The following is a 12,143-nucleotide window of genomic DNA, read 5'->3' on the forward strand; positions in this document are numbered from 1 at the left end:
TAATGTTACCCGGAATTTAGAATCTAACAGCTGTTTTACTATTTTGATAATGTCTGGAGGAATTAGAAATATTCTTTGTTAAGTATTTGAGCACTTTAGTGTTGCAATTTAGCAATTCAGCATCTTTTGCACTAGCACTTTCTTATTGCACTTTTTGCACTTTGCTATTTTATAATTATCAGCCAATTTACTCTAGATACTTATAAACAGCTGTGTTTTAAAAATAATTTCCTGTGTCATTGTTTTTAACTTTGAAAGAAGCTATCGTATTTGTGTCAAATAGTCCTAATGTTTGCTCATATGTTATTGTTATTTTTATGCTCTCAATGCTCTGCTCAATAAAAAAAGAAAAAAAAGAAATGGGGATTTAATTTGTACAGACATATTTTACTGATATAAATACATACTGCATACATGATAATGTGTCCCAAATCAGGTTTCAGCTAATATTTGTTGTGTATCATAAAGTAAAGTGTATTTATTTGTTTTGATCCCATTAAAATCTTTGTTTCCATCAAACGTATATTTTTGAAAAGTTGTACAGTTCATTTATAGTATTTGAAGTTTGTGTCTGTTTGAAACATATTTACATCTTACAGCCTTTTCTTTCACACCATTAAGGCTGTCACATAGTTCATTTTACGAAATCCTCTCGCTTTGCAGTCAGACAAAGAAAAGTAAATTTTAATTTTCATGATAAAATAATAAGCATCAGTTTGTCAGAAGACATAGCCTGACATTTAACCTCGATCTCTCTATGCAAGGCAAATGTGGCATGATAAAAAATTACATTTAAAAGCATCTTTATTGCTCATTCACCTTTGGAACGCCATCATGGCTATTTTGGGGTGTTGTAGCACCCCCTCTACACCCCTACTTCCAGCACCTATAGAGAACAGGTAAAATGAACGACGACTTCAGCGACTTTGGGTTGAATAAAACATTGCCCCTTCCACATCAGGTGGCAAAGCAGAAATGTCCCCTAATGTATAAATAAAGAATTCAAATAAGACTTTATACTTCAAAGAAATTCTAAAATTATTTACAGGCAAGCTTTTGATCATTTCAAAACTTACCATGTCAACTTCTGAAATACTGTCAATGCTTTCTATCTGCACGTCAATGCCCACTGGAATAGGTGATCCTTTAAAATAATAAAATTAATTCTAACTTAAATTATAAGAACAAAGATATCATATGAACGCATTTGCAACTAATGATTCATTCATACATTCCGTTTTTAAAACACGCTAAAACACAGCTGTGTGAAAATAATTTGTAAAAGCACATATTAATATAAATAACGATTGGAGTAAGGAAGTGAGGTAGCTGTTTAAGGAATACAGATATATTACAAAAAAAACATACAAATCATAAATTGAAGCACGTTGGCAATTGTGTTGGAAATGTATTCGAACAGTTCACACCTGAAAGTGGGAAACATTGCCATATAGTTTTCAATTTAAGGAACCTTGGAGTTTTGTGTCGTTGGGTAATGTGGCCATCATTTTATTTCTCTCATATTCGCACTTTACCTAGAAGGTACGGGGGCACATTGCAAGTACATAGATTTACATTTCAAACAAACAATTGAAGTGGTTTCTGGGTCAAGGATCTTTGACTTGATCAATTCAATTAAAACTTTATTCGGATACAAATTTTGTGCCCATAAAAGTATACAAAGGTTAAAAACAAATTTTTTAAAATCTTAAAAAGAATTAATATAGATCACAAAAAAGTTCTTATATGTGCATGATAAAAACACCAAGTATATAACACATTATTACTTTCAGTTTGGATCCCAATCACGATCTGTCGTTTTATAGCAAATCATAGTTTGCACGGTATTTAACACAGACTTTTAAAAAACGGGCTATTGGGAAAATGCTATACTCAGTGTCCAAACATTGTAAGGCAAGAAGGGCCGGGCGACACTGGCGTAAGCCTATGAGTTTTAATAAAGGAATAATCCACTTCTTACGTGGTAATTCGTAATAACTACAGAAAAAGACTACGTGCAGTGGCGATTGTTCTGATTGCCCATTACAAGGACAAGGAGTTAGGTTACTAGACCAATCTTTTGTCTTCGGGAAAGTTATCAGCCGATGGAAAGTATTAAACCGGAATCGTGTTAAAAGATATTTTTCATAGGGATTAACACTGGATAGTAAATACGGCTGGATCCCAAATGAGACTTGTACCGAAGCAAGATGGAGATTTGTGGGCTTTATGATCTCAGTTGTTAAACGAAGCTCACGTAAATGAGATAAACACGCATTTTTCAGCTTTTTGCGTGATACTTCGATTGTAGTCTCAGGGAACGTGAAAAAAGATTCCAGGTTTACGTCTCTCAGAAAGTTATGGACATATAGCAACCATGGGATGTTTTTCCAATTTTCCAGAGTAAGACAGTCAGAGATAAGCAGACGAGTCATTTTACATTCTATAGTTACCCAGAGTCGATGCCATAAGAGAATTGGTTGGATAGCAATGAGATCAGAAATATAATCCTCCCCCAACTCCATGTGGCAACCGTAAGTTGGGGAACTTTTGGGAGCGGCCAAAAGGTACCGCAAAAAGCCATTTTCTACTTTTTGGATAATTTCCGTGTTGACATAACCCCAAACCCCAGCCCCATACATTGCCACTGAACGGCACTTAGCCCTATAGATCTGAATCAACTCCCGCGAGGGACGCTGGCCTAGTTTTTGCGCAAATGTGATCAAGGCTGTTGTAGTTCTAAGGAACCCCATCTTTCTGGCCAGAAGGGCTGGACCCCAACTAGAGGTATTGTCTATCAGAATACCTAAATAGGGGTACGAAGTTGCGGTCTCCAGGATGGTATTATTTATCTGGATACCGCCGGAGTGTTTGAGACGTTTCCCCAGGTGCATGACAAACGTTTTCTTTATGTTTACTTTTAGATCTAGGCTTGCCATGAACTCACAATATCTATCAAGAAGAAGTTGGAGTTGGCGTGGGGTCCTGGCCATGATCACCGCGTCATCCGCGTAGAGCAACGCGGGTATTGGACGATGATCTATCATGGGCAGGTCCTGGCTTCCTACTAACATTGCAGCCTCCAAACCATTCGTATATAGATTGAAAAGAAAGGGTGCCAGTACACATCCCTGTCTGACACCCTTAACTACTGGGAATGATGTTGTAACTTCCCCCCCAGACCATACCGTACTTTTGCTGAGGCCCCTGTATAGAGATTCTGAATGAAACTCACCAAGGGGGGGATCAACCCCCATAGTCAGAAGGAGTTTCCAACATTTGCTATGGGAAACGCAATCAAAGACCGCCGAAAGATCGACGTAAGCTAAATGCAACCTCCCCTTTTTCGCCCATACATATTTACCTATCAGTAATGAAAGGTTTAATACCTGCTCCACTGTCCCCAGTCCCTCTCGAAAGCCATACTGGAGGTCAAAAACCACTTGATTGCTTTCAGCCCAGTCTTGGAGTCTTTTAAGAAGTAGCCGACCCATCACCTTGCCGGTAGAGTCCAAAAGGGAAATTGGACGGTAACAGGCGGGGCTATTGCGGTCGCCTTTCTTAAAAATGGGAAGAAGAATAGAAGTTGTCCAAGACTCTGGTGGGCCAATTTTAGTGGCTGCTTCGAAGACCTTTGTAAGAATAGGGGACCATAATTCTAAATTGTTTTTGAATAGGTCCACGGGAACCCCGTCAGGGCCTGGGGCTTTGCCACATTTAGAAGCTTGCAATGCCATGAGTACCTCGGCATGGTCAAAATGAAGGTTAGGGTTAGAGGAGAGGGATGGTCTTCTATAGTTTTGAGTAGCCGGCATCGCCAAACTTTCTGAGGGGAGCTCTGTCAAAGAATCCTCCAAAATACCAAAGATCCTAGAAAAATGATCAACCCAAGCTGCCTCACCCACTGCTACCTCAATCCGTGGGATCTCTCGTTGGTCGGTTAAGAAAGGTGATCTTACTATTTTCCAGAAGGTGGCTGAATCCTTGAAGGAACAGTTCTGATGTAACTTAGCCCATAGTTCCTTCTTGATATCCACCTTACAGGATTTAAGTGCTTGCTTATAACATTTTCTTAATCTTATCACTTCCCCTTTGTCCCTTACGGTATAAGTCAGAGCTTTCTTTAGTAAGAGGTAGGCGCTCCTTGTTGCGGGATTAAACCATCCCTTTTTTGTTTGATTAACACCCTTAGTTTTATGGAACAACTCTCTCTTAATTTCGGATGTAATAACAGAAAAGCTAGCCAGTACCTGATCGGGGACAGATTGTGAGTTTAAGCATACTTCAATATGTGGGAGTGTACGACTCAACACTGCTGAGGTAATCTTTTCAGCATCCACTTTATCCCATTTAATTGCATACCCGTTCAGTTTATTTACCCCTAATGTTTCTTGTGTTAGGAGAGTTCGCTTGCTGGGCAGTTCTGGCGGGATATATGTCGTTACAACGCACACTTTTACAACGCATGCACTTACAACGCATTTTTTACAACGCAAAATCCATTACAACGCACTACACTTACAACGCATGACACTACAACACATTTTTAAAAAATACCTTTACAACGCATACCATTACAACGCATAATATTAAATTGCATTTAAGGTAAGTATTAGATAGTATAGGGGTAAAAATTACTTTTCTAACTCCAGGGGGTGCAACAGTAGGGTAAGTGTTGGATAGTATAGGGGTAAAAATTACTATTCTAACTCCAGGGGGTGCAACAGTAGGGTAAGTGTTGGATAGTATAGGGGTAAAAATTACTATTCTAACTCCAGGGGGTGCAACAGTAGGGTAAGTGTTGGATAGTATAGGGGTAAAAATTGCTATTCTAACTCCAGGGGGTGCAACAGTAGGGTAAGTGTTGGATAGTATAGGGGTAAAAATTGCTATTCTAACTCCAGGGGGTGCAACAGTAGGGTAAGTGTTGGATAGTATAGGGGTAAAAATTACTATTCTAACTCCAGGGGGTGCAACAGTAGGGTAAGTGTTGGATAGTATAGGGGTAAAAATTACTATTCTAACTCCAGGGGGTGCAACAGTAGGGTAAGTGTTGGATAGTATAGGGGTAAAAATTACTATTCTAACTCCAGGGGGTGCAACAGTAGGGTAAGTGTTGGATAGTATAGGGGTAAAAATTACTATTCTAACTCCAGGGGGTACAACAGTAGGGTAAGTGTTGGATAGTGTAGTGTAATATTATGCGTTGTAATGGTAGGCGTTGTAATGGAATGCGTTGTAAAGGTAGTTTTTAAAAATGCGTTGTAGTGTCATGCGTTGTAAGTGTAGTGCGTTGTAATGGATTTTGCGTTGTAAAAAATGCGTTGTAAGTGTAGTGCGTTGTAAAAGTTGCGTTGTAAAGGTTGTTCCCCGTTCTGGCGTATCAGGAATAGTGATCATGAGAATGTTGGGAAAGTGATCACTGCTAGGATCAGTGCCTGTTCGGAAGCTACGTAGCTGCTCCTTAGATGCTTGCGATACCAAAACAAAGTCAATCAGACTAAATAGTCCCCTGCCATTAAACGTGGGAGTAAAAGAAACTGGGGGGGAAACAAAATCGTTTGCAAAACCGAGATCTAAGTTAAATATTATCTCGGTCAGAGTGTTCCCTAGTTTGGTATGAGGAAAATGCGTTAAGTTACAACCCAGGTCATCAACAATACCACAATTGTTTGTATCGCCTCCCTTACAGAGATTTACATTGAAGTCCCCTCCCCAGACTATGCTAATGCTAGTTCTAGAATGTTTAAGTCGCTCCTCTGTTAAGAGTAGGGAAATATTTTCCAAAACTGGGAGTATGTCCTTTGATGTCAAGTTGTTATAAAAATTAACTATGTAGAACACATGTGTTTTACTAGGTATTAACTTAAGGATCTGGGAATAGGGATTGCTGTTAATGATTTTGGTATCAGTGATTAGGAGTTCATTTGAGAGATAGATTACCAAGCCACCTTTCGCTCTCCCACATAATGAAGGTTGGGCAAATGAATTAAAGGTTTTATATCCTTGCAGATGAATGGGAACAGTTAACCATGTTTCTTGCAAACAGATAATGTTATGTTCCCTAATGGTAAAGAGCCATGGTGGATGGTCTACCTTAGGGCGCAAGCCGGCGACATTCCAGAATATTAATTTGAGGGATAGGTCAGGTTTAGCCGAACCCCCCCCAATTATGGTATCGTCGACAGGGGATTTTGTCATAGCCCTTGGGGAGCCTAGGTCTAATTGAAAATTTGATATACCCTGCAATGAGGGTTGAAGCTCCTCGATGGCCCTACTGGAGGAAAGGAGCTGGAATACTTGGTTCTCTTTTTCAGGAAATGGACAAGTCGGACAGACTGAAGACTGCGACGATTGAACCAGTCAGTCATTTGCGTCCAGACCTGATGAATAGTCGGATCTATAGAGAGCTTGGAAGGGTTTAGGGCAATAGAATGGATTATAACCTTTGTAGCCATTACTGTTAAACAAACAGTTGTTGTGGCTGAACATAGGACGCTCATTAGGGTAACTAGTTAGTAGTCTCAGATTAGGTGTAAATTCTACTGCAGATCTCGGGTAGAAAAATATCAAATCACGTGTCATGATACCCCCTGACCCAATTTCCTGAAATTCACCTAGGATGTGTCTTACAGTTCTATGGTCTGAGAAATTAATAATAATAATTTCATCGGATAGGTTTTTCCTTCGACAGCCCAGCCATGGCAGTCGCCTGACATGAATAATTTCACCATTCAAATACAGAGGGAGCGGCCGATTTTGACGGAGCGAAAAATGCACTTTGTTTTTTAGTTGGTAAACATTTTCCGTCTTACCTTCCTCTAAGGGTGGAACACCTGTCAGAATGACTACATACGGAGCCGCTTCCGGGGGAAGGTCTACTGGTCTAGTCCTAGGCTCTCTCATTACATCAAGTTTTGAATGGGCACCTTGATCAGGGGCATATCTTAGGTTTGTAGGGTTCCCACCCCCCTGTATGTTGTTCACCCTGGGTTCAAATGCTAGACGTGATACACGAGGCGCACTTAGCTGGGAAGGTTTTGGGTTAGAAGGATTGATGTTCTTTACCCCTCCCTTTTGGGGGGGGGGAGATCGATTATTATTTTTTACACATCTTTTTTCCACGGGGACAAAGGTAAGCTTTGATGGAACAGGTGTCAAGGATGGTGGTAACCCTTTCTTTAAGGAGACGGATGTGGGGGTCGGTACTGCCGTTACCAGGGATGCAGATGATGGAACACTGTTAAGTTGAGCCTTATTTGCTACTATGTTCTCCCTAATTACTTGTTCTAGGGACCCTAATTGGAGAGTGATTCTATTCAATCTCTCTATTACTGGGAGAATAAAAGATCGTACTATTTGCTCGATGGTCCCAGTAATGTTGGTAATAGGGGTCTCCTTAGATGGAATGGATTGAGGGGTAGGCGGGGCAGATGTCATGTGCAATTCCGGGGTGGATAGTGCAGGGGTATTATCAGGATCAGGATTTTGGTTTAGAGTTTGAGTAGGCCTGCTTAATTTACCCCTTAGCGTTCTACCTCCCCACTTTCTCCTTCTTTTTGTTGGCGGGGGACCTTGGCAAAGATCAAGATTGTGGTTCCGAGTGTGTTTCTCTTTTTGGGCAGTCTCTACCACAGGTGACGGAGTGGGCGCCCGGGACTCAACAGGCAAAAGGAGGTTACAAGAAGAGGTAGAAATAATGACACTTAATTCATTAATAGAGTCGGCAATAAGGTCAGTAATGGAGTCTATTAGATTGGATCTGTCCCGGAGAAGCAATGGAGTGCTTTCAATACTAGAAGATTCACAAACTGTTGGAGTTATATGAGTCCCATCGTGAACCGACATGCTTGGTTGTATTGAATGCGGGGACGTGCGCATGTTCTTAATATGCTCAATCGAGCGGCGCCTGTCAGCTCGCCGCTCAGCAAGAGAATCCTCCCTATCTGTGTCCGGAATTGTCCTGATGACAAAATGGTCCAAGGTTCCTTTGATAGCCCTTTTTACCAAGGGGGTTTTACCCGTTACACTCATGCTTCGTGGTGTTTGGGAAAAGGGACTGACAAACTGGGATAGGGGATATGGTAAGTAACCCACAGAGCCTTAGTAGGAAATTTAGAAGAGTAAAACAATTGGACTAGGTCAAGACGTTTTGCAGGTACAAACACGGAATTTTCATAGTGTCTTACTTGAGATGACCGTTTCGAGGATGACAAAGGGGGGGCCCAGCCCGGCCTTTTCCGGCCTAGGACCGCCGATGATGGCCCGCCCTTTGCCCGGGCTTCGCCCGGCTCGTCCCGCGCACGTCCCGCGAAGCGGGCCTCAGGGTCTGTTATATGCGCCTCCTGGCGCTGGCGCTGCGTGTCAGGGAACGCGCCGCCGCAAAGGCAGCCGGGAGTTGAGGTCCCGGAGCGGCGACGCGGCTGATTACACCCAAGGACTCCTGGCGGTGGCGGAGAGATTTGGTAGCAATAATCCAGGTAAGGTCCCCAGCTCCGCCGGCCTCAGGGTCTGTTATATGCGCCTCCTGGCGCTGGTGCTGCGTGTCAGGGAACGCGCCGCCGCAAAGGCAGCCGGGAGTTGAGGTCCCGGAGCGGCGACGCGGCTGATTACACCCAAGGACTGCTGGCGGTGAGATTTGGTAGTAATAATCCAGGTAAGGTCCCCAGCTCCGCCGGCTTCAGGGTCTGTTATATGCGCCTCCTGGCGCTGGCGCTGCGTGTCAGGGAACGCGCCGCCGCAAAGGCAGCCGGGAGTTGAGGTCCCGGAGCGGTGACGCGGCTGATTAGACCCAAGGACTCCTGGCGGTGAGATTTGGTAGCAATAATCCAGGTAAGGTCCCCAGCTCCGCCGGCCTCAGGGTCTGTTATATGCGCCTCCTGGCGCTGGCGCTGGCGCTGCGTGTCAGGGAACGCGCCGCCGCAAAGGCAGCCGGGAGTTGAGGTCCCGGAGCGGCGACGCGGCTGATTACACCCAAGGACTCCTGGCGGTGGCGGTGAGACTTAAAAATTAACAGGGATGAAAGCCTCTGGCTGCGGACACTAACTAAGCTGCACTATTAACCACTGCATTAAATTACTGCAAATGAGTTTAGTTTATTAGCGGGTGTTTTCAAAACTATTTATTTACAGCTTGAATTGAATGGCAGACATCATACTCCTGTGCTTAGCAGCACAATACTGCGAAGGGTTTTTGAAAATGTCCAAATTTGCGAGAAAATTATTTCTCAAAATTGATGTTTTTTATAATGCATAGAGTCGTAACCGATGAGTTAAAGATAATGTACCCTGATAGAAATTGGGTTGTTGGTTGACTGCGGTGTGAACCCTGGTCAAGCAGCAACCACAATCCTAGTCAGGGAAAGGCACAAGCAAACCCAAATGTAATTTATGCTTACCCCCTGGTAGCTTGACAGAGCAGTCCGGCTTAACTTAGAATATTTGCACAACATTTCAAACAATGCAACAGTAAAAACACCCCACAAAAAAGATCCACGCTACGTTAAACAAATAGGGCTTATTGTAATAAACAAAACAAGACCAAAATGGCAAAAATCCAATTAGTAGAACTGGTGATATTCAATTACAGAGTTTTAGGTCAGAATTGTACCAAAAAGCACAAAGCTGCAACTGTGGATATCTGGTCGTGCCGGATTGGGACAAAGTCCCAAGTTCAGGCCAACCACAATAGAGTGCGGGCTGGCTACAAGGTCCCAGCTGGGCCTCTTGAACAAAGTACCTTGAATCCTGGTTGTGGAGTGTTGCATGGATATGGTACGATGATGAGTTGCACATCCGGATAGAGGTCCCCCTGGCGATCCTAAGTTGGGATCCAGTGGACCCTGACCTCTCACAAGCTTCAAACCTAAACCTGCAGCCTTTACTTGAAGGGTCCCCCTGACCGCGACCGAAGGCAGTAAGACAACTGCACCTTTATCCAAAGTGCTCCAGGAAGTCCGACCGTGTCTGTCTGACTGACACCAACCGTGACTGATCACTGCCTAAGGAAACCGACACCTAGGACACCTCAGCCCTGACGCCTTCCCATCCTTGGGTGCTCCAACCGACGGTGTTCAAGCATCCTCCCAGATCCCCGGTCACCTTCCCAGTTGTGGATCACCTCCAAGAAGTCCTCCCAACCGTGTCTGCAGCTTTCCAAAACCGATGGTCTCCACTGAGAGCCCAAGGACCGGGACATCCGCTTTACCTCCTGCACCAGACTGCCTCGGTGCTACTGACAGTGCAGTTCTTGTGTCGGTTATTGGCCCCTGCAGTGCCGACCGCAACTTTAGGAGCTTTGCTCCCTCACTCAAGTGGCCTGCTTGCCAGCAGACCCCACCTCAAGGCCCTGTAGCCCATTGGCTAATGTTGCGCCCCGGTACCACTGGTATTGTAACTAGAGTTCCGTAGGTAACGCACAGCTTAACTCAGCATGGGATACATTCCATGGCCGACCGGGGTTATTCATATGGCTTGCTGCTACAGACAGAAGACAGTATGGCCCAATCACCATCACTCCTGGGGTCATGTCCGTGCACTCACGTCACACATGCCACATGACCGGAACTACTGAACACCGCGGGAACCAGACTTTAAGACGCAGCCTTGTCAAACCTCCCGTTACCAGCGAGGGGAGCAGACGGAACCACTAGGTTTTCCCATGGGATGGGACCCTTGGTGTTGTGAGTAGGAGCAGAGGAGCGAATTAAAGACATTACCTTTTGCCTGTTTTTTACCCACTGAAATGCATTACACTTTAACGAAGTTCCTGATTCAGTTTTTCTTCACTTCCCTCATTCCTGGGTGTATATATGTGTGTATACTTATCTTTATTTTGCTTAGAGAGTGTGAAGACAGGACCTTCCTATCGCCGCCCCCTGACAAGTATTTCTTGTCAAAGATTGGGCCAAGTTATGTGTATATACTACTTTATGAAGAGCTCACGATGTCACTCATTACCTCATTTGTCATAAAGTAACCACACAAATTACATGGATACTATGCTTCTGTTCTTGTAACAGGTACGCTGATGTGTGTATGTACGATTAGTTGTTTTTTTAGAATAAAGTTGATTAACAAATGAATCCATTACCAGGGTACCCCGTTCGCATTTACCTAAGCTAAATCATGCTACATACGAGACCTTAATCCCTTTTTCCAGAGTTACGGATGTATAAAAATAACATTTGGTGTGTATACTACTAAAAATGTAGGTGATAAGCAGGCCTGTGTTAGACGCACAAATGTCAGCACTGATATGTGTGAACCTGCTACTGCGAGAGATTGCATATTGAAAAAATGAAGAGTGAAAAAGTAGAAACTGATTAATCTTCCGCTTTCCTTTAAAACCTCTGTTTACATGATAATTTCCCAAGGAACAGTAAGTACAATCTTTTTAATATAACAATCCGCACTGGCAGATTGTTTTACACCGGGGTTAACACGCCGGTTTTGCATGTTCACTCTTGTTAACATCACAAGGTGACGCTACTGGGTGATCGCTTCTATAGTAACGCCCTGACGAATGCCCTGGACCCACATGGGCCAATAGAGTAGGGCAGAAACATGTTGGCACATGGAGCTTAGGGTCATAGGACCACAACATCCTGATTGCCCCTCTCCTTTTTTCATTTTTATTATCCCTGCTCACCCCAAAAATAAAGCGATACCAGGGGTGAACTAGGGATTTTTATCTTAATGCTTAAAGACGCCCTAAACAGTAAGACAATGTGTTTCCTAAGTGCTCCCTGGAAGACGGTTGAGCCCACCCTGACCTTTACGAGTCAGGATGAACCCGATGATGAAGCATGCCACTATTAGAGTGGGTGAGGGCTATACATAAAAAAGAGGGTTTCTCCTCTTCCCGCCTCTAGAGACGGTGATAACTCATATACTTACTGTTTTCCTTTCTCTTTCCATTTTTCTAAATCTCAGTGAGTGGATACCTGTTTTGAGTATATAAGTAACTATTTTCCTTCCCACAGGGACTCATAGTATGAGATTTTGAATCTAGAAAGTGTTCTATGTAGAATTGCTAATGTATGGGGAAAAGTGAGCACTATTGTAACGTAATCCGAAAGTAATCAAAGAGTATTTACTGTGTAATGCCAAGTATTCTGAAAAGTGATATCAAACTGTAACTGT

The 12,143-nt window shown here is 43.3% G+C and overlaps 1 protein-coding gene across 1 annotated transcript in view; it reads right to left on the reverse strand.

Annotated features, from left to right (window-relative positions):
- GABRR3 (gamma-aminobutyric acid type A receptor subunit rho3) overlaps positions 1-12,143 on the reverse strand; it is a 945,383-nt gene that overhangs the window by 814,636 nt on the left and 118,604 nt on the right. Inside the window, exon 3 of the mRNA XM_085623786.1 lies at positions 1,077-1,144. Within this exon, the coding sequence (XP_085479912.1) occupies positions 1,077-1,144 (68 nt within the window). The remainder of the gene's footprint in view (positions 1-1,076; positions 1,145-12,143) is intronic.

This window comes from Triturus cristatus, chromosome 8 (assembly GCF_964204655.1).
Source record: "Triturus cristatus chromosome 8, aTriCri1.1, whole genome shotgun sequence".
NCBI lineage: Eukaryota > Metazoa > Chordata > Amphibia > Caudata > Salamandridae > Triturus > Triturus cristatus.